This window comes from Mycteria americana, chromosome 2 (assembly GCF_035582795.1).
Source record: "Mycteria americana isolate JAX WOST 10 ecotype Jacksonville Zoo and Gardens chromosome 2, USCA_MyAme_1.0, whole genome shotgun sequence".
Lineage (NCBI taxonomy): Eukaryota > Metazoa > Chordata > Aves > Ciconiiformes > Ciconiidae > Mycteria > Mycteria americana.
The window spans coordinates 93473168-93497044 of record NC_134366.1 but is presented as its reverse complement, the minus strand read 5'-3'; the positions used below and the strand labels follow the sequence as shown (position 1 = coordinate 93497044).

General features: G+C 36.0%; 1 protein-coding gene across 1 annotated transcript in view; it reads right to left on the bottom strand.

Annotated features, from left to right (window-relative positions):
* The window catches only part of DNAH5 (dynein axonemal heavy chain 5), a 133033-nt gene that overhangs the window by 22734 nt on the left and 86422 nt on the right, over nucleotides 1-23877 (bottom strand). The window contains 14 exon segments of the mRNA XM_075495645.1: nucleotides 1146-1328; nucleotides 1742-1897; nucleotides 3194-3510; nucleotides 4932-5067; nucleotides 5371-5508; nucleotides 6422-6601; nucleotides 8046-8249; nucleotides 11373-11549; nucleotides 11818-11932; nucleotides 13512-13743; nucleotides 14696-14963; nucleotides 15702-15855; nucleotides 18622-18752; nucleotides 21390-21562. Coding sequence (XP_075351760.1) covers nucleotides 1146-1328; nucleotides 1742-1897; nucleotides 3194-3510; nucleotides 4932-5067; nucleotides 5371-5508; nucleotides 6422-6601; nucleotides 8046-8249; nucleotides 11373-11549; nucleotides 11818-11932; nucleotides 13512-13743; nucleotides 14696-14963; nucleotides 15702-15855; nucleotides 18622-18752; nucleotides 21390-21562 — 2564 coding nt within the window.

The following is a 23877-nucleotide window of genomic DNA, read 5'->3' as shown; positions in this document are numbered from 1 at the left end:
TAAAATGACTGTCATCTTGAGGAATGTACTGTATTGCAGGGCCCAGAAGTGAAGTTTGGCATAAGGCTTTGTGAATATACACATCGCAGTGTGTTTCAGACAGTGATAATTCCATTACATAGTGGGCTGACAAGCTGTTACTGGTTGAAGTGAAGCTGATGGTGCAATGAAGCTGTCTGACAAAATATAAGCCTTCATAGAATGAGTATGATTTCTCTCATGAGCTCCATGGACTGATCAGGAATGAAATGCAACTACTTGACATTAACAAGATGACTGAGGCCATTAAGAAGGAACATCTTACACTGGGGGGAGGTGGGGCAGGAGGATGGGAGGACCTCAACAGATGCCACAATAAGGGAACAAACACATTCCTCTCTAGTGAAGGTAAACTGAAACTATTGCCAAAATCTTAGTAAATACACAGTCATAGATGCATAGTGTCTCATTTGACTTCAATATTGCCTGACCTCGTAGTTACAGTGATTAGGTGTCCAAGAGTTGAAAAGATTCTTTCTTATTCACAGGATCTAGTTGAAGATGTCCCTGCCCATTGCAGGGGTGTTGGACTAGATAACCTTTAAAGGCCCCTTCCAACCCAAACTATTCCATGATTCTATACCAACCAGCCTCCCTCCAGAACTACTGGTGGCATGTTTATTGGGATTGTCATCCTGAACTTGGGCTTCCTCAACTAATACATCTGCAATGTCAAAATAGGTAGTTAGCCCATTTCCCCTTGGAGCAAGGAAGTAACTAAGTCTGAGTCCTTTGCACCAGGTTATGTTGCCATGAGCTCCACAGTGTGTAGAAAGAAGAACATCAGTTTTTATTGCAGGCCCTTTTCCTTTTCACAGGCCATTCTCATGAGGTTATAACTCATTGAGGCAGGAAAAATAAGGTGAGTGTGGTGCAGTTGAGACAATAAAGACAAATAGAAACTTCTACTTGAATGAGTCAATTTCTTCTGTGCCAGCTTTTAAACCATCATAAATAGATTATATTAAGAATAATCACAATAGAGAGAGCCAGAAAGTTACCCTGCGATATGGGAATAGAGAGTAATACATTAAAATGAAAGTAAAACCTTCTACAGGTAAATGTAAGACATATAGCCAGGAAAAAGATATAATTAATCCTTTTACCTGTTTCTCTGTGAGAATGACTCTGCCTAAGAGTTGATTTTCAAGACCTTTCATGGTCACAGTAAAGTCAATGATGGAGGTTCGAGCACTAATTTCAGGAGAGTAACCTGGATTTGGCAGTTTTGTAGTAATGTAAAGTCTGAAGCCATTCATAACATCTACTTCCTTATCACCAACCTTCACCTTAAGAAAAGTATTAAAAAGAAGTCCTGAGATATCAAGAACCAGTACACACTCTTTCAGATACTGCATGTAGAAACAAAGGTTACATTTTTCTGTTCAAAGGCATAAAAAAACAGCTTTAAAACATCTGACACAAAGAATTTGTTGATAATATCTATGGAACACTTTAAATTACTCATTCACAGATTATTTCAATTTTTAAAAATTGTCGTAAGCAAAGGGATAAGGAACTCCATAGGTTATATTAACTATTTGTGATCTTAAACTTTAGTCTTTTTTAGTATTAGCATTAATCAAATTTAAACATGAGTTTAATCTTTTATAGTCATAGATTTATTAGGAGTTACTGGGGGGGGGGGGGGGGGGCGGGGAGTGGCTGTTTCCACTTGTTTGCTCATTTGTTTTATTTTTACCTTGTCGGCTGAACCCGTTTTAATGAAGTTTCTTTCCAAAACATTATCAAGTGCTGGGTCAAGCTCTTCTCCAACATCTTCTATCAAAAGAGGTCTTCCCAAAGAAAGGCTGTCTTCTAAGTGATTTCTAAAATATTTGTGATTCAAAGAAGTGATCTAAAAATACAATCAGGGACCTATATATTATGTTATGCCCAGTTACTAAGTTTTTTGTTCAGTGTATATTTATAAAATATTTTGTTTTATTTAAATTACTGACAAAAACAACAATCCTATGATTAGACTAGGATTAAGGCAAAGATTGTGACCACAAGAAAAAGTAGCATCAGTGTACTATATTCTCAGATGTCACTGAATTCAAACTTCTATTTTTCAACTGCAAAAGCAGAAGCAAAGCAACACTGAGTACTTAAAGTTTTGATATCTTATGAGTGCAACTAGACCAGAAATTCACATGAACCTTTTATCACCTTCAGTTTTATCTTGGATAACACCCCAAGTCAAACTGCAGCAAGGTCAATTCCAAGATTAGGGTGCTTCCCCCCCACCCCCTTGAAAATTAGGGGTTTATATCTAACAAGCCATTAAATAGTCTTTGCTTTAAAAAGTAGTCCTCAGTACAATTGTGATTAATTTTCAACATGTACACAAAGCACATTCAGCTTAGTTTGTTTATAACTCCATAGTTAAAGTCTAATTATCATTTTGTAACGTAACTAGCTAGGCAACCATTAAAGGGTTCTGCACTGAGATAACAATCAAGATGAATGAAAGTAGTTTCCTAGGACTACTCTCAGAGCCACTCTGTTATCATCCTTCAAAATCCTCTTTATCTTTTTCAGGGATATCTTTTAAAAAAGCTGGTTTATTGGTGTAATTATAATTGTAGCAAGCAAGGGCTTTCTTTCTCATATTTTCCCGTTTGCATCGAATTGGTGTATCTTGCCTCAGACCGTATGTTGTTGCAATATTGTCTTCCCTGTATATTTGCAGAATATTTAGCACCTGACATTCATGCTAAGGCAACACAAATTATCAATAATTTCTCATTAAAAGATGATAAAAATATCATGCTGTGCATCTTAATTTTTAAACATTTATATGAACCTGTATTACTCACTTATTTGGGTTTTTTTCCTAATGCTTACAGTATCCTGCAAACATGCTTCAGCCTTTATCAGACATTACCCATCCACCCTATTTTCCAACAGTTTATGTTTCATTAAAATAAATTCATTAAATAAATGGAGCCACTGGTACTAAAAAGCTTCAAATGTACATTTTCATATCTAGACAAATCTCAAATCTATGAAAATATATCTGAGATGTCCTTTATATCCAGACAAGGTATTTATATAAAAGGCATTTGCTAAGTATTATTTGAATCACTGAATTGTAATGTTTTGTGAGCTGAGTTTCTAGGGATTATGAAAGCACCAGCATTCCTATTACCTGAAGTTCATTTCTGCCTTCCTTATTTTTAATCCAAATTTTACCCTGTGTCTGTGGATCAATTAATAAAGGATAACGAGATGCTTTAGTGGCGATGATTCCATTCTGTATGGATAAATCATCATTTGGTAATCCTTGCAGGTTCCATTCACTGATAGTGGGAGCATCAGTCAACATTTCTATGAGGTTCAAATTGTTACCAAAGGGGATTTTCCGGCTTTTCATTTCCTTTTGCCAGTCATTTAATAGCAGACTGCGGAACTCTTGGTTAAAAGGACCAGAATAGGACAGAAAAGCTGTAGCCAAGAGTACATCACCTTAAAGAGAAAAAGGAAAAAAAAGAAAACAAAACATTACAGCTTTGCCAATTCTATTAATGAATAAGCTGCTTGTTCTCTAGTTGTTATATGGTTTCGCTGGTAACTGAAGAACACACTTTGATGCATAAAGAAGGCTGATTACATAGCAAGACAATGCTACATTTCAGTAGATACCTTGTTTACTTTATCCTTACAACACAACTGTAGGAATCAAGAGGTGGGCATCTGGCTGCCAGCCAAGGTCAATCCAACACATGCACACACAACACTATTTCAAACACTAAATCATTCACAAGCAGGACACAGCAGAATAAATTTACTCATAAACTTCCAATTTCATAATTTCCTTGCGCAATCGTAAGAACAGGCTTAAACAATATTTTTGGGGGAGAAAAGAACCTTTATTTAGGAGTACTAATTAAGAACAAATCAATTACAATTATTACTACTAATAATAAAAAATTGTAGCAGACACCATTATGGAGGTATTAAGTGTGACAAGTTTTAATCTTCTGGTCAGCTTCAAAATTGCCCCCCTACGTTTCGTGACACCATACTTGTTGGGTTTTTTTGTACCTCTGAAGTAAGAATGCAGAATTCCAAACTGGAGAAGATACTGTACTTTTATACTAAGTACTTATATTTTTTTAGACTTTTTCAAGTTATCTATAAAAAACCATGACGACTGCATGGGGAAGGTATTCTGTATTTTTAGTAAGTTAATAATACCCATATACATATTATGATAGCAAATAAAATACAACCTATCAACAATACCTGCTTTTTACAGCATTTCAAGGCAAAAGTCAGAGAAGAAACTTCAGACCACAGTAAAGGACAAGATAAATTTCATTTACTTGATCTAACTAATAAATTAATTCTTTATTACAAAGTACTTTACTTTCCAAGTGCATATTTATAAAATAAAAATGAACTTCTAAGAAACAAAAGTTTTATGAACATTAGTAACTGCATTTAAAAATATCGATTTCTACATATAAATGTCAGTGCCCAAATATCACACTTCCTCTCCTCCATATGTATTCTCAGTTATAGACATTTTATTGGCACTTGCTAACATATCACTCTCTTTGGACTGCTGCCTACAAACATCAGTCAAGTGAAAACATCAGTGTCCCAAGTATGCACTGCACGTTATACACATCAAGTAAAAGCCCATGCACAGCATACACAGTTACTGTATTATTTTATTTTTTTAAATATGAACTTTAGTCTCATACTGTATTTTCTACCTAGCAGTGCTTTAGCAAGAGAATTCATAACAATTACCCCCATTTTAGCAACAGGGAAGCTAAGCTACAAAGGAAAAGTTTGAAATTTCAAACATTTTCAGTTTCACTATCCATTACAACTCAAGTGACTAACTTCCAAGTTCAAAGGTGTGGACAAAAGCTTACCCACTAGCCTCTTGGTCTGCACAGCAAATTCCTTACTCTGCTCTGTCCACCTCTCTTTTTCACTTGCTAAACCACTTATAAGACTTGAAGCAGTTTGCATTTTATGACGGCAACGCTCAGCATCTTCAAGCAAAGTCTAGAGAAAACCATACACCAAGAAATATGGTTTACAGTCATGTATCTGATAGGCCAGAAAAATCTCTACATCTAATTAAACCAGTAGTTAAACAACAGCTCAAAAATATATTCTCAAACACTTATATCACCGTGCAGAGAAGCAGGGAAAGTGGGATGGAAAAAATATATTAGGACAAACTATCAACATCTGTCATAAATGTGATCAACATCCTCTCCAAGGAATAACAGTGAAATTGAGAGAATGCATTAAGTTTTCCTTAAAGTAAGGGTTGCAACTTCTTTTCTGTAAATAGCAGTTCACCTGTTTTTCTCTCATTGCTTTTTCATACTCTGCCTGCACAATATCTAATTCTTCTTGTTTGGCACTCAGTTCTTCTTGAGCTTTCTGCAGGTCCAGCATAGCAGTGGTTAGGCGATTCTCCTGGATTGCTAAATTAGCCTGTGAAGCATACAAATAGTGTATTCATACGTACATCTTAAAGCATTTGCTATAATGTATCTCAAAGAGTTTTACTGTACTACATTTCAAAATCAAACTGCTCAGCAGAGATTTCATAATTCATTAAAACCTTTTATTTGAATTTTACAAGAAACTAACTTCTTATTGCAGGTAGCTGCAGTTAAGCAGTTGGTCTAACATCAATTAGAAAAAATAATCAGAAAACCTTCTGGGATACCAGCCATTCTCCACCTGACACAAAAGTTAACCTGATCTGGCTTGCAAAAAAGGTGCCACTACTGCTGCCACTAGAAGCCCATTTGATTTCTCCAACCAATATGCTTTGTCTAATGAAAGACACTACCTCTAAGTACAAATCTGGCTTCCCTTTTGGTCATTCCTATTATAAATATAAGCTATTCTATGTTAAAATCATGCTTGACCATGTTCTTCCTGACTTTCATTCTTACCTTCTAACAACTATTTAGGCCTGTTTTTCTCTAAATAACACTGATGAACAGAGTCTCTGTACAGAATTCTTATACACTGAGATCCCGAACATTAAAAGAACCACATCTCGAGCTTTTTCCTACTTAATTCTTAATTAAGGTAAAGCAATTGAAATAGTGAATTGAATTAGATGAAAGCTGCTTCAACCCCATTCAGAAGGGGCCCAGAGTCATAAAACTGCACAATCTCTTTCATAATTTTGACAACTCACAAGTGGTAGTACATTTGAAATATACTTTACTGTAGAGTTACTGTTTTCTAGATAATAAATTCCTACAGAGGCATGCACCAGTTGGAATAAGGCAGCTGATGCTTCCAGCAGATGAAATCCTCAAGTGCACACAGGTGGGGAGGAGAGGGAGCAAAGGGTGTTTGTGTGCCTCCCACTGATTAACAGACTTACCTTTAAAGGTAATACTTCTTTGTTGATGGAAAAAAATACAGCCATAGCTTTGGTCCATGAGCAGAGGCCAGCAACATTCCCACATACTCTCTTAGCTGTTTCAATGTTGTAGTCCACCATTTCAAAATAAGGACTCAAAAGTTCTACCACTTCTTCATTAATTGTGTCCTTTGGAAATTGCTAAAAAAAAAGTGCAATATACATAATGTATGTAATATATGTAAACTATACATATATGTACTTCAGCACACACAGAACCTTACCAAGATCACAAATGTTACTTACAAATACCTAATATGAAGTTCTCTGTCTCATGCATCTTTGAGAGCTTGCAAAAGTCATTCCTCTCTGTTCTATATTCTTACAAAATGGAAAAAAGTTTGCCTTCATTTATGAACTTCGCTATCTTACACTATCCATTACAGTTACACAGCTAATTGTTGATACAAAATATCACTGATATCCTGCTTGAAATTCCGTTTTTCTTAATACTGAATAAGTAACTTAACAATCTTCAAAAAGAAAAGGAAAAGCTTAGCTCAGGTTCATAAACGTACATTCTACAAGACAGTCCTTTCAAAGGGCAAGCAAGCTATCTTCTCCTTAAATTACCTTATCTCATTAGTGGAATGTGTTTCAACTTTATAAATTTATTTTGACCCTCTCTTTTCTCCAAAAAACATCTCTTCGATTTTTCATCCCCAAAAGCTCTCAATTTTCTCCTTCAAATTTATTTTAATGGTCAAATATTCTATATAAGTTTGGTCATCTTTAAAGATCTATTTACAAGGTATAATGGAAGTCCATCACTGGTGAACTTGACAAATAGCTGTTCCCTGAAGCACAAATAGGTTTATTTATTCACAAGCAATGAAATGTTGAAGCCCTTCAGTAAACTAAAATTCCTTACAAGTAGATGCAATGTAAATACTATATAAATGGCATCCATGGCACTACCAACCATACAAAGTTGGTCGAGCCTGGCATCTGTGATTTCCCACCGGACCAGAGACAGATTAAGTAAACTCCTCAAAATGCAGAAATTGGAGACAACAACATCCAGTGGGGCAGGACAAGGTATAATATATTCAGAGTAGATTAATCATAATATTATTAGTTTAAATTATGAACAGGGATTTATTCATTAGTTACTCTTCCCATTTCCCTAGACACAAGCTATGGAGCTGAAAAATCCCACATTTCAAAAAATTCTGATTTTGTATATCCTAATAATCAACTATTCTTTTGCAAGCCACTGCACAAGTTGCAACGCTGAAAATTAATGAAAAGTTGGGTACCAGAAAAAAGATGTTTTCTATCAGCTTTAATGAAACACATAAGTAATGGCTATTCAAACCAAATGCTTAAAGCTTTGAGTCATTTGTCACTGAAAGTAATTTCATTGCTTTACTTAGGAGAAACTATAATTGATTTATGACCTGACTTTGCCAGAAGGATTCAAGTTTATTTCGTTATGACATACTTATTTTTAAGCGCCTAACGTTTTCGATCTATTGTGTGTCTGATTCCTATTGCACATTTGTTCTCCTATGAACACCAGAGAAAACACTGTCCCCCATTTTCTTAAATTAACAAAATATCAAAAAGAAGGTTGCACAAGCACCTGTAGGTTCTGTAAGAAGTTCCCTGCTGTCATCAGTTTCAAAGATTCTTGCCATGATGGGATGGCACAGCATTTTTCCTGATCAATTTTCACATTGTTCACTTTTCGCTGGAAGAGCAGTAACACACAGTCCATGATACGCATAATGAGGTGAGGAGGACGACCCAGTGTGCGGACAGTGGCAATATCTGTAGGTTTTATTGTCTATGAATTTAAAACAAAGTGTAAAGCAATTACTGTTATTTTTTATTTAAGAAAACATAGAGCACAAGCTCACCAACAGTATTAATCCACTGGAGAAGAAAAAAATTATTCACATTATTTTTGATTGAAAATAATTTTACTTCTAAAAAGCATGAAGCTAGAAGGACCCTCAGATTTTCACTACTACCTCCTAGCAACTACTAGGAAACCTCAGCTCAGCTACCTCTACAGCAGCACCTAAAAGCTTAAAACTACTATGCACATTTTTGACAAAACAAAATGCAAAACAGAAACATCTTGAAATTTTGCCTATTTTTCTAAAATGCAAACCTATTCACCGGAAACTGAGTCTAGAAAGGAAAATAGATTCTGTTGATATTTGGCAAATGAAGGTGAATTAAGGAAACCAGTGAGAAGGCCTGATACACGTATAGATTTGCACTTTCTGATTCACCTTATTGGGAACATTCCTGTTGTAGAAGCTGGCCTGTGAGAAAAACAAATAAATTATAATAACGTATGAAAACCTAGGCCATATTAAGTAAGGCCAAGTAAGCCTATGGTGCAAATCTAATACTATAACTTGTAACTCTAGTGCACATCATAAATCAAAAAGGACTATCAGAAAAGTCTACTGAAGATGTCTCCTTCAAGAAGCACTGATTTGAGCAGTAGTGCATACTGCACCACATACAGAGCAAAAAAACCACTGAACGATGGTAACTGCTGATGGGTGCTCCTATAACAGACATAACTTGGATCAGAAGCTTTGCTTATTCACAGGCAGTTTAATCAGCCTGAGTACGACAGTGACAAAGGTAAGCAACAGGTTATTGCAGGAGTTATGACACCTTGCTTCTAGCCTTGCACATGCCTCACTGGGAATTCATAAAGGAAGATTTTAATTACTTGTGTTTATACTTCAAGAAAGGGATTGCAAATTATTGCAGATTATCCTGATCACCTTCCTTCTGCCTGCCTTTTGTTTGCCTTCAATATTTTGCTGCTCATTGGGTTCAGCGTGCACCTGATAATTCAGCAGAGTTTTTCCAGATATCCGCGTGGAAACTTTAAACAGTGTTTCTTAGTGACCTTTAGGAAAGTCTGCCCAGGCTTTTTGCTACCATTCAAATTGTGGCAAAAGAGTTGCACTGAATTTTCATTTATTTATTTATTTACTTCTAGTCGTGCATTTAATGTGCCATTTTTATTTCAGGGCAAAGTGCAACTAAGTTTTATTGAACTTTGACAATTCTTACTCAAACTTTAAAAAATTAATCTCACTATATGTTTAAAAATGGTTATAAACTGTTCTGTACCTACCTGTCTCTTAACATAGCATTTAGCAGTCTTAAAATATGTAAAAAATGGAGCGAAATAACCAATCACAGTTTGTTTTGTTTTTATCTGGGAAGTAACCTTTATATTTATCAAACATTTTAATAGACATTTGTCTACACTGCAAGCAGAATTCCATTATAGGAATCCCTAGAGGGAAGTTTGCAAACCCATAATGATTGTGAGATTCATTTTTTGAAAGATGCAGCCCTATACAGGCTCATACAGAGAATTTTCTTGCTTAAAGGAGTTTCTGCTGAGAATACAGGTATGCATACTGATAGGCTTGCTTTTATAATAGTTTTCCTTTCCCCCTTAGACACAGGCAAAGCAATTTATTATAGCAAATGCAAGAATTTCAAGATTAAGCCCAACTACCTTTCCCCATTGTGAAGTCTCACAATAATGCTAGTATAGCTTTTCCTGAAAATCGGACTTTCATTTATTAGAATCCAAAATTTCAAGAGTAGTAGTATTGTTTTGATTTGGTAACTTCAGCCAAAACCAGAAAGTAAGCTGTAATAAGATGCAGGACAGGACACAGGACACTGGTGCTCTTTTCATACCTCAGACGCTGCCCACTTAGCATTGTTTGTTTATGCACTTGTCAGAATGCTTGCCGACCTCTGAGTTTGGTTTTTTTTTTTTTTTTTTTTTTTTTTTACCTTTCTCCTGTAGCTAAGTATCAGGATCTTATGATCCAGACTTGCTCTCTTATTCCACTCTTTTCAGCTGTCACGTCATCAGCCTTCATTTAGACATTTCCACTCTGCCCTTCAAGAATCATGGCAGTTAGAGACTGCTAAGCACCTCTCCCCTCAAAGTGAAGTCATACACTCGGAAGATCCATGAAAATTTATTAATACTAGATTTCGAAGACTTAGATTTGAAGGAACGTCACAATAGTCTTTAACTATCACAACTGTTGGCAGCCTCTCAAGTGGAAGGAAAACCTTCCAGTAAATCTACATAACAATCTTTGAGTTTATCTGTCCTTCAGGTTTTTCGTTCATTCTCTTCCATTTCTTGAGATGCCATCTCCCTGCTAGCCTCCAGTATTAGGTTTACTTCAGATCCCACTACTGCTGCTCATGACAGAAAGGCCTTGAGGGACATTTTCTTATAGTCAGCCAAACAGACATTAAAAAAAAATACTACACAAGGTCAACAAAAATTAATCTTTTTTCATCACTAATGATTCATCATGTAAAGATATGGGCAGTATTAAAAAAGCTTTACAAAAAGAGTATGTTGAAAGACATGAAGTCCCATGGTGAATGCTAGAAATCTGGGTAATGCCACAACTCATAAGAAAAAATAAATTTTTTTTTAAGAACACAGAAAAGAGTGGATTAGCTAACTTATTCAAAATGCAATTCATTGGTGAAAACTGAAAATAAAACAGGAGGTTTAGATTTGGATGGAATTATAACTGTTTTTAAATGGAAGGCACTTCTTCACTCATTGCACACAAGCTGTTTTATAACAGTATCAACATTCAGTTACTGGTCTAATATCAACCTCCAGCACATCATATATCAACTACAGTTTCAAATGAAAGTTAAAACTTGCCCTTTTCTGAAAAACTGCCTATTTTGGGTTAGTGCTCAGGTGGAAAAAGAAAAACAAAACTGAACCTAAAAAGCCTCAAAATATGTATATTTATTTGCATACATTTTCTGTCAACTGATGAGTTATGCGATGCACCTGCAACCTCATATTTGTTTTCAAAGAAGCCCATCTTCTTAGCAGTGAAATAATGTTATACATGGTCCAAGTACTAACCTGTAAGGCTGCTTCTGCCTCTTCCAAAGCAGGCTTAGCAGCTTCCAACTTCTCTTCAGCAATGGCTTTGTCAACTGAGATACTGTCTACAATAGCTTGAGCTTTGTCTTTCACTTTCTGAACTTCACCCTTCACCTTCTCAGCAGCCTGTGCTTTTACAGTAACTTCTTTCAATACCTAGAATGTGAGAAAACCCACATGCAAAATATTAAAGAAAACACCTAGTTGAAAGAATGTATTAATTTTTGTTGTAAAATTTTATCTGTTGAATTCCAGAACCAGAAAACTCAAACAAGATTATTTTCGTCACTGTTATGTTTCCAAGATCCCTTTTTTCCCCAACACTTAACTTCCTTTTACTTCATTAATCTTTTCAAAATAGAAGAAATAAAAAGAGGGAAAAAAAAAAAATCAAACAGCAATACATTTTGAAGGCTGTACATACCGTGTCAGCTTTTTCATTGGCAATTTGAAGTTCCTTTTCTTTTACCTCCAGCTCTCTGCTTAGAGCAACCACTGACTCAGAGGCCTCTCTCAATTTTTCCAGTCCAGTATTCATTCTGGAGTTAAAAAGCAAAATAAGAAGCATGTAATTCCCTATGTAATTTACACGACGCTTTCCAAATTATTCCATCAATAGAATGAATCACATCAATCAGAACAAACACTAGCAAAAGAAGTTTTACACCAAAAATAAAACTTGTATAGGAACTTTCACACAAGTGTCTAATGTCTTCAGAATCAAGAAAGCAAACAATAAATTACATAAAAAGAGTGTGTGACTTGAAATTTTACCCACTTCTAACTCAAACAGTATGCCTTTATCATTGCATAAAAATCCTATATGTTGGTTCCATATATGCCACCGTCCCTGTTGAGCTCCAACCTGATACTCAAAGGACTAAGTTCTATACAGCGGAAAGCATTTTCTGATCACTAGAATCCTGAGAAATATCTCAAATCACTATTTCTTGTTTGAAGAGGATATTGAAAAGGCTAATAAAATCAAAATATTGAAATCAAGACCAACCCAAAGAGATTAACAGAAAAATAGCACTAACATAACACTTTTCTCATTCAGCATAAAATGCCCCTTCAACAGTGCTTTTTGTCTATCAAAATGTAAGTCCTCACTTGGGACTTTTCAGACAAGTTTAAGTGGCCTCTACTGAGGCTGCTATTGCAAAAGTTAAGCAGTACTTGGACAGCTAAACAAATAGAGGAGAACAGAGTAACACCTGCAAAAGCAATTCAGACTATGCAACTAAGGTTAAGTGAAACAAATTGACATGCATGAACTAATCTGGTACATCTGAGGCGTCAGAAGGTAGGAAACAAGACCAGACCTCTCTGTTTTACAAGTCTTCACCCAGAACATAACTACAGATTTCTAACTCAATTTGGCTTTGAAGCCAAAGAATGTTTCAAAGTGAAACAAACTAGTTTGAGTCTTTCTTAAAGGCTTCCAGCTCTTTGTGCCAATCTTTCAAAATTGGGAAGACAGTTTTTCTTAAGAGTAATCCAATTGATACACCAAATGCTAATTTTACATTCTATTTGAGTATTTCTGACATGAAGATAAATCTGCAAATAGACTTCATCAGTTTAATAAAGTATCTGAAAAGGAGAATTAATATATCAAAACCACTTTAATAATCTACAAGTAAAAAGTTCAGCAGCCTAAATTATGCTCTATGATCATAAAACCAAAAACGCCAAAGGTATTTCTTACATGTTCATATCAGGAGGATACAACTGTTTAGCAAGAAAACAAAAGTTGCTCTCTAGTAAATTAAATATTACTATGAATATATTATGAAATTACATGTAGATGTTTTCTTTTACTCATTAAAAATACAGGTGAATAATTTATATTCACTTTTTTTCCCCACCACCTTGCTTTTTCATACGTCACTACCCTTTCTCCCCCTCCAAAAATATATAGTCTTTAACTTATATGCCAAGAGCAACTACAATATTTGATCAAGTTACACCTTTACACAATTTTAGGAAACTTGAAAAAAAAAAAATCCTTTTGCTGTGCAAAGAGACAAGCCATGGATTGAAATGAGGCGTATCAGAATATACCTACCTGGGGGAGAAAACTACAGAAAGACAGTAGTAAACCAAGCAGTTTACCTGTGTGCTAATGTCTGCAATTCAGAATGCTTTTCTTTGTATGTGGTTTTATATGCCTGAATAAAAGACAGGTAGGATTTGGGAGTCACATGTGTAGAACGTCTGTATCTTTGAAAGTAATCAGAACACTTCTCTGCCACTCCATCCTGGAATGAGCCCATACACTGCACAATTTCCCTCTTTGTATCAGCAGTGCAGTCCATATCAAATGAGGACAGGAAATGTTCAGATACTTAAGAAAGAAAGAAAAACATAAATGTAAGTAAATTTTCAGGAAAAAGTCTTAGCTTATAAACAAGGCAATATAAAGGCTACGTACCATGACAAAGAGAAATATTTCATCTAATTTAAATCTTCATCTGCCATTGATCTGTGCACCACCTACTCATATATATTTGGCTCGGTATGTGGTTGAACTTTAAATAGTATTCTATTTTTAACATTTCACAATCCAATATGTGGTCTACTAAAGGATAGTATTGATTATACCAGGGAATAGTTGCAAAGCAGAGAACACCTCTGGAAGTAAAGTCTTTATACAATGTTATTGGCAATTTGAGATTCATCTTCTTGATGTCTTCTACAAATTTAATTTAAAATGTAAATACTAATTATCAACCAACTTATTGACATCTGTGACATGGGAGATGCTTTCACATTGCGTCAACAAGATATTATGCCAGCTTTCACGCAGCTTCTGAAACCCCAGTCTTCTTTACTCTCCACCATTAGATTCTTAACATTATTCCACACTTCTCAGTAAAAAGTATAGCCAAGGATCTGGTATTCTTTCACCTCCAAAGTGTGCAACTGCTTTTTCTCTCTGAACCTGTCTAACTGCTAGCTACCAGGGATTGGGTAATCACAGCCTTCCTCTGTATGCCTGATCACAGGCACAGTCACTAATAATCACTTTCTTTAGTAGTATTTTGCCTGCTTTACCAATGCATTTAAGCTATCTTCAAGGGGAATTTTTCTTCAAACTGTGTTCAAAGCCTTTCCTCTGTTAGAAATATTTCAGCAGTTTAATACAGCAAGCTTTAAAGAAGAAAACATCTATATCAAATTTTAGAAAAAAGTAAGTTTCTTCTGCCAGTGTGCTGGCAAAATTCAAAGCAATTAAAACAACTTCATGACCACTGATCAGAGAATTAAATATGTGCAAAGACAAAACCTACACCTACCTGCCACTAAAGCATCCTTAGGCCACCGGCTGAACCAATCTATAGTGCATCCAGAAATGAGAGCAGGGAACTTCAGGGCCCTATTTCGGAATTTTTCACCTACTGGTGAAAAGCAAAGAACCACATGAAGGTTCTGACGGACTCTGGACATGAAGTAGTCATACAGAACCTCACTGGTTGGAGGTCTACGTGGATGTTCCTTTTTGAAGGTGGGTATGATGTCACTAATGATCTCATCTACTTCATCACGTGCAAATAAGTTTGATACCTTTGAGAAAAAGGAAGATTTTGTTCACGCTTTATGAGATGATCCAAAATAGAGTGTACAGCATAAGGTTCATTTAACAGATAGCATTTCAGGAAGGGACATACATTTCAGACACTGAAGTTATTAGGACCCACGTCACTCCTTTAAACCAGAACTTTTACTGAAGTGATTCTGTTAAACACACTGAAATCTAACATGCTGTAAAAGTAAAACCCACTCTCCCATATAAAAACCCAAAGAATCCATGTACAATGGCTTTGCTTTCTTCTCAATATTCTAATAACTAGTAGAAGTTACTCTGAAACACACCCCTGAAATAATAAATGAATAAAAACAATAAAAGCCATCCCATCCATTCTGGACATAAATTTACCATACAAAAACTATTTGTACACTAATGAGGTATTTAATTTAACAGATAATTTTGTTTAACTTCAGTGATGTTTCCCAAGTTCAACACAGCTTGTCAACACATTTAAAAGGGTCTGACTTAGACAATTTCTCTGTATGGAATGATGATGCTCATTCTTAATTTTACAATAGCTTTGTCTCACTCTAACCTAGTATAATGGATTGTTTCCATTTTTTATAATAGTGTAATGATAAAAAGCACTTGAGTATTAGTTTCTGAAAGTGTGCCCCTTGATCTATAAAAGAATATTCAAATGAATTCGGTTATTTTACTTCAGAATTATAACATTTAAAAAGCAGAGAAATTATCATGAGAAGGCATCTTACTTCTCCTGACGATAAAACATTGTTCAGGTATTCCAAGAAAGACTCATCTTTGATCTCATTGTCTGTAAAAAGAAAACAGATGCCTTTCCCTTGCAGTCCTGCTGTTCTGTACAACAGTTTCAGATCTTCCATCAAGTTTAAAGTGTTGTACGATCTACAAAAAAGGACAGTTGTACTAATATTCATTCCTTTTAAAAAGGGCTTCTGGTTAAAAGAAAAAGAACAAGCAAACTTCAGTAAGAAACAATCTCTTGGAATTTAAGGCAAAAAGGTGCCAAAGTCCAGGAATTTTCATTTCGGTTAGGAGGAAAGACATAGCTCATTTCAATATCACACATTAAATACCTAATCCATTCTTCACTTTCCTGCTCTCTTTTTCACCTCCCACATCAATTAAAAAATAAAATAATAAAAAAAAAATACCCCACAACCCTGCACCCCAAAAGACGGACAGGTGTTGTCTCACATGATTTTGTCATGTGCTGGGTGCAATAAGATATGCTAGATTTTATTGACTAATTAAAAAACTCAAACTAGTTGGCCCTTCTGATGAAAGTCATCACCAATGCTGGCACTCACAGTTTTACAAAAAGGAAAGAGAGCAGCAGCAAACTAAGAGATTAAAAAACATAAAAATTATTAGACAAGGTGTGGTGAGTTGACCTTGGTGTCTGCATAGTTGTTTCTCTCACATATTCTCGCTCCTCTTCTCCGGCTGCTGTTGCACAGCAGTTTTTTTCTCCTTCTTAAATAGGTTATCATAGAGGCGCTACCACCATCACTGATGGGCTCAGCCTTGGCCAGTGGTAGGTCCATCTTGGAGCTGGCTGGCATTGGCTCTATCAGACATGGGGAAAGCTTCTAGCAACTTCTCACAGAAGCCACCCCTGTAGCCCCCCCGCTACCAAAGCCTTGCCACGCAAACCCAATACGCAAGGTTACACTGGAATGATCTCTCTGGCTGGATAAAGGAGTGCAATAAAAGCTGAGGTTTCTAGGATGCCCACTGGGAATTAAAACAGAGAAGTGATTGCGTGCAACTTTATTAAGAGTTTCTTATGTAACCGTAATGATCTCATGTATGACCTGAAAAATCAGAAATTGTACAACAGTTCCTCATTACTAGGGAGGAGCTCAGGAAATAAATACATAGGTTTTGCAATTTTTTTTTCTTGATGATTAAGACGATTATTTTTTGTGTTTCAACAAAGACATCGTAATCACCAAGATAAGGTTCCATACATGTGTTTATAAATAAGACACTTCAAAAGCAAAGACACCACTAAAATTAGGAATGGACACAGAGAAGACACAAATATTCTATGCCCTTTTGTTTCAGTTGCAGGGGGAAATAATGATTGGAAGAGTTATTCAGTTAATTACTCAAAATTAGACAAAAATACTGACTTGAAAAAAATACTTTAAGTTACACACATTGAGTTAGCAATATTACTATCATCTACCTTGGTGAACTAAATGAAACCATTTTAAATCCAACAATTATTCTTTGTAAGAACTCACGGAATAGGAAATTTTGGATTAACAAAGAGCAAACAATTCTATCCAAGAAGGATTCAGAATTTTTCCCAGAGGTATTTTGGCACAAATTATTAGATGGGTTTTAGATAACCACTTAAGGTTAGAAAAACACAGAGTTTTTTTATCAATTTTATCAATCACTTCTACACTTGCTTCACACTATCTACACTTGCTTCACACTATCTACACTTGCTTCACACTATCTACACTTCTACACTTGCTTGTTGACCCACATGAAGAACTCCAAGGGGTTTGTAAGGTGGCATTAGGTTTTATCAGAATCTTTGATGAGTCTTTCCTAAAATCATGTTTATTCAAATCTTCACTCAGTCTGTTTTTCACTCAGTTTCTTTAATTCATCTGGTACGCCCATCGGGTTTAAAAGTCTTCAGATGTAAGGGTTCCCCAGATCTTTTCTGGACTTTTTTTTTTTTTCATGACCTTTATATAGGCCTTCTTATGATCCTCAGGTGCCAAAGCAACTTTAAGTGGGAAGCTGCACACCACTTTTTTAATTCAGTATTTCACCCTTTAGTGGCTTCATAATTCTTTGTGAATGATATCCAGCAATTTGTTACTGCTTGTTTTGTCAACTGTACTGTAATCTCTCCTGAAGTCATTCCTATTTCAGATAGATCCTCTGATGAGATACTCATCAAGAGGCATTCCCACATATGAATCTACAATTTCTTCTGCAGCCAACACAGCTGCAAAAGAATTAAAATAATTTCACTTCTGTACAATGACATCTTATTTGCGTGCCAAAAATATTTCCTGATCATTGACTTGTCCTACAGACACTTTAGGAGGCACTCATATTCTAAAATATTCAGAGAAGGATTTATAATTTATTTTTTATATCTTTTGTGAGTTATTCCAAAAGAAACCACATTGGGTTGAACAATATGAAAGAAGGCAAGATATGCTTGGAAAAGACTGTCAAAATTCTGACATATACATAAGATCTACCAAATTAATGAGCAGGGATAAGGATTCCACCTCCTCACACAGGTGTTATTTCAAATATTACAAGATAAACTCATAAAGGCATTATGGATAGATAGCAGATACAAATACTTTCAGTACAGTTTAGTGTACTGTGTAGAGACACAAAGTAAAGATAACTTGACGCTACCAATATTCCTTCTCATTCTGTGAAACACACAAAACGGTTTACTACTCCAAAGATGGTAAAAGCTCAGACTTGCTGTAGAAAATCAAGCAAATTTCAAAGGATTTTCATGTCTTTCTACTCGAGGCAACAGTGCTCAGCCTATGTTAAGCTTGTTCTTTCTCCCACTGCAGACTGGGAGCCTGTTTTATTTATAGGAAGAGTTCAAACACAAAGTAGTTATTTGCTTAAATTTTAATTAATACTCACCTTGTTAACATTATCTGGAATGTATCATAGCCAGCTATGAAAGATGCCAGTCTTGTCAAGCTCTGCTTTCCTGAGCCACCAACTCCAACTAAAAGAGCATTTCCACGAGGAGTGCGAATCACCCGAGAAATCTGTGTAAGATCACAGTCATTTATTGCTACAATGCAATAAATTTGCTACATTTGCTACATTTTGCATTGCTACAATGCAAATTGCTACAATTCCTCTAGAAATTAGAGGAAATTTTAAGGTTTAAGGCATTCTATATTACTATTAATATATTCTATGGACATTTGCACTTTCCAATGTATTCTGTAAACCTTCCAATAGTATAGCAACCACTTGATTCCATCACTGTGAACTTTCAATTATCAGTAGAATCGCATCTCACGCTTCCACAAAGCACAACTAAATCTCAACTGTGATCTGTTAGCAACATGCTATCATAGCATGACAGATTATTAAAATTGGGAAGGAAATAATAATTTCCCCAATACCATACCCTCTGGACAACCGTCTGGAGAGTTACCTCTCCAGGCCCCTTCATTGTGACCAGAAAGACAAGTTGTCCCAGGCGTGTTAAATTCAGGAGAAACAGTCTCCAGTATTCTCTGCAGCAGGTAATACTACTGCCTTTATAATCAAACTTCTTAAGCTTCTAGTTTACTTGATTATAAAAATGCACAATATCAGTATGAATATTTGGTCACAGTGAAACATCTCCCAGATAGATCTCCTTTTCTTTCCCATTTCATTATTTATCTTTTAAAGCAAAAGGCAGTAGTTACCTACTACTACACATTTCCTTTCAATTCAGGACAGCGCAATTCAGAGCAAAAGAATTTTCAGCACTAACTGTGAACTGCATGCAGCACCCGTCCCACCGTCCACAGTCAAAAAAATAATGCCAAAAAATCTGGAAACAGGTAGAAGATGTTACCTGATGCTGAGAAAATATGCCTTTAAACACAGGAGACAAACTTGCTCCACACCCCATCAGTTGCACATGGACAGATACTCATAGTACACAGAAGAGCCTACATTAATTTCCAGAACAGCATGGAGCCACTTGCCTCTCAAAGGCAAGGTAATACCAACCAGCTGGTTAGCAGCTGGTCTCCTCTGCACAAGCAATGATGCAGAGTATTGGCTCCTGTTCTCTTTATTATCTTGAGCATCCCTCTGATGCCCTTAGAATTCCATCATGCAAATAAGCAGCCTAGAATACCCATTTACTTGCCTTTCCTCTAACATACTTTTTTCCAAGTTATTAAAAATAGTCATGTCAATTTCCTGCAGTTTTAAACCCATGTATTTTACATATCGAGTGCAATGTACTTGTTATTTTTCATAGGTTAATGTTTTATAAGCAAAGATAAAATCAAGTATGAAGGCTTACTCTAAGCACACTTAGTATTTAACCAGAGAAAGAAAAATAGATTTGCACACCACCCTTGGAATATTGCTGATTACTTCAATTATGGCTACTAGATCTTTTGTATGCAGAGGCACACAAGCTGTAAATTGGAAGCTTTGTTCTCTGTTTAAGATACTGCTCAGCTTTAACTCATTCAAGTCATACTACATCGCTCAGATTAGGCATTACCTTAACTGTGCTTACCTAGCCTTCTCTTAGAAGCTGTCTCAAGCCTAGCTAATGCATAAAGCTCAGACCTGCACAGCTGTAAATGCTGCTTTCAAGAATATGGGATCAGAGAAGCACTATATATTAATTTTATCCAAGTGAAAGTTAAGATAATGTTTCAGGTATTTACCATCTAGCTATCCAAAGAAGAGATTCCTGAAGGTGGGTGGCTTTTCAGTGAAGAAAAAAAAAAAAGAAAAAAAAGGGGTTTTTTGTTACATTCTGAATTTATATAGATTTTTTTTACTAAGAATAAACCAAAAACTTGTTAGTGGTTGTGATGATGATTTCACAATTTTCCTAAAGAAATCCATAGCCAAACATCATTCATTTTGCAGAAAAGACCTTAAAAGAAAGGGACTAATTTGCTGAAATGACAGGAATCCACCCCAAAAGTTTGAAAACTGCAGATGCAATGTGTTTGTCAACTGTAATTAAATTTAAATTGTTTTGATATTTATTATATTATTTGTTAGGATGGTACAATCCAATATTCATTTCTTAATAATTTATGATAAGAAATACAAATAACCTTACTGTGCAACCGAGAAACAATAGGGGGTTTAGTTTGTTTTTTTTTTTAAAAAAAAAAAAAAAAAAAAGCTTCTCCTTTGTATGAGGCCTATTCTGTGTGGACAATCCTATCAAGCTGTGCTGTGCTAAAAATTATGGTCAGCTCCAATCCATATTCAAAGGAATTTTAAAAGAAGTGAGCACACTGTGGATCAACAAAGGGAGTTTGGACTACATTTATTCCTACTCTGCTGTGTCTACTCCTTCATAAGCAACCAATTATGTCCTAATCTGAATTTCATTTGACTCATTCCAAAGAGAGGAAGAGCTCTCAGAAGAATTAATAAGAAGAAAGGTTAAAATAGAGTTAGAATAGTTAGGACCGTGATCCCACCAGACATATAGATAGAAAAGAATAGTTCCATCCGGTGCATTTTCAGAAAAGTTGAGTTTTAATACCTAGTCACATAACAGACAAAATACTTGCTAGCAATAAATTACTTGCTTCGGGTTAGAAGTAATTTACCTTGATTCGTGCATACCTCCACTCACAGGTGCTGAGGGCAAGTGAATGACAACAACAACAAATGGCAATCCAGTAAGACTGTACCTTGACTAAATGAATCATAGCATCTTCAAAGAAAACCATGTCCATTCCAGTACCACGGACGTTCTCATTGTATGTTTGTAAAAACATATTTAAACAATTCCGTAGCTGATGAAAGGAGTAAATTGGCTCATAGATTTTGGAAATATCTAAATTAACTTCCTCTAATTTTTCACCTAGAACAAAAAGCAAGTAACAAAACCTTAGCAGTTTAAATGATTGACAAAGGCTCAATATAGGGATGAGTAAGTGAAGGTAATTAGAAGTCTCGTTAACCACCCAGAACTAGGTTTATTATACATAATACTACTTATTAGATGTACATATGAAAGTGCTGCCTATACTCTGCGTATAACGAATGGTAAATTCAGCTGCTTAATCCTCACAAAACCAGCAAAAGCTAAGGAGCCTTCTTTCTCTACGTCTGAAACTTGAATGATGAAAAACTGAAATTAACTTAGCTGTTTAGAAGCAAAAGCAGCACCAGAGCATGAAGGTAAATAAATACTGCAGTTTAAAATTGCAAATAATGTTTTTTGTAAAAGAAAAACACTCTAAGTTGATTAAATCATTGCACTAGTGAAAAAGAATTATTACTAAAATAAATAATTACCACAGCAAAAGAAGTACATTCACTGTGAAAAGGCATATATTTGTTTCATCAAAAGATCTGAAAGCCACAAGTAATTGTCAACTCTTCTCCACCCAAAGGAAAGGAGGAAATAGTGCTGCTGTCTCATCTTTCCATTCATAAGCATTAATCGTGCTTAAAGGTGACATGCCCTTCATTAGTAAGAACTGTTACTCACAGCAAATAAAATCACAGAAGGGTTGAGGTTTGCAGGGACCTCTGGAAGTCATCTGGTCCAACCCCCCTACTCAAGCAGGGCCACCTAGAGCCGCTTCCTTAAGACCATGTGTCCAGATGGCTTATGAATATTTCCAATGAGGGAGACTCCACAACCTCTCTGGGCAATCTGTGCCAGTGCCCAGTCACCCTCACAGTAAAGAAGTGTTTCCTGATGTTCAGAGGGAACCTCCTGTGTTTCAGTTTGTGCCCATTGCCTCTGGGCCTGTCACTGGGCATCACTGAAAAGAGCCCAGCTCCGTCTTCTTTGTACCCTCCCTTCAAGCAGTTATACATACTGAGGAGATCTCCCTGAGCCTTCTCTTCTCCAGGCTGAACAGTCCCAGCCCTCTCAGCCTTTCCTCATAGAAGAGTCCTTTAGTCATCTTTGTGGCCCTTCATTGGACTCTCTCCAGTATGTCCATGCCTTTCTTGTAATGGGGAGCCCAGTCCTGAACACAGCACTCCAGGTGTGGCCTCACCAGTGCTGGATAAAGCAGAAGGATCACCTCCCTCGACCTGCTGGCAACTTTCTAATGCAGCCCAGAATGCCACTAGCCTTTTTTTCTGCAAGGGCACATTGCTGGTTCATGTTCAACTTGCTGTCCACCAGCACCCCCAGGTCCTTTTCTGCAAAGCTGCTTTCTAGATGGGTGGCTACCAGGATATACTGGTGCATGGGATTTTTCCTCCCCAGGTGCAGGACTTTGCACTTCCCTTTGTTGAACCTCATGAGGTTCTTGTCAAGGTCCCACTGGATGGCAGCACAACCCTCTGGCATATCAATCACTCCTCCCAGTTTTGTGTCATCTGGGAACCTGCATTTATACTGCATTCTGTGTATGCCTGAAGTCACCTTAATTTTAGAATTCTTTAGCTCCGTATTGTTTCTGTATATATGAACACTCCTTTAGATTAAGACCTAATTAAATTAACCAATTGCTTATTTTAACCTGCAAAACCACTAGTTAAACTAAAGGAGTATTGCAGGTGGAAGTAAGTTTCTTACAAGGTGAGCGAGACATTTAAACAACTCAGCTACTGATAAGGAACTCATAAGGAATACAGCAAGGAGTTAAACTGTACTGATGTTTTTACAGTTTCAAACCATTTAAGAGAATTATATCAGCTTAATCCTGTTCCTGCAGTTTTACTATTAACGTCAAAAGACAGCATGATCAAGTACTAAACCTAAGAAAGGGCGGACATTTACACTATTTACAGAGGCAGCTGGTGTAATACATTATTTTAAACTTTTCTCTAGTCTCAAGATTCAGAATCGCAAGTACTAAATAGCAATATCAGAACTAACTGATAAAAAACACCTTTGAACAGTTTGAGGGTCTCAAGAACACTAGCACCACTAACAATTTCTGTGAAGCTAAGATCTAAAAGTTGATGTTTGAGCTACTTCATCTCGAGTCTTCGTATATGTATCTCAGGGACAAATACGTTGTGACTATACAACCCTAAGAGGTACAGGGAGTATAGGTAAACATATCACTAACCTGAGCATAAGGTTATTTGAAATTGATGTCAGATGTATCTTTTTTATATATTTAAGAGCTCAGAAATCCAGTTCCTGATCTTACACTTCCATCGTAATAGGCAAGACTAAATTCCATTAAAGGGACAATTAAAACA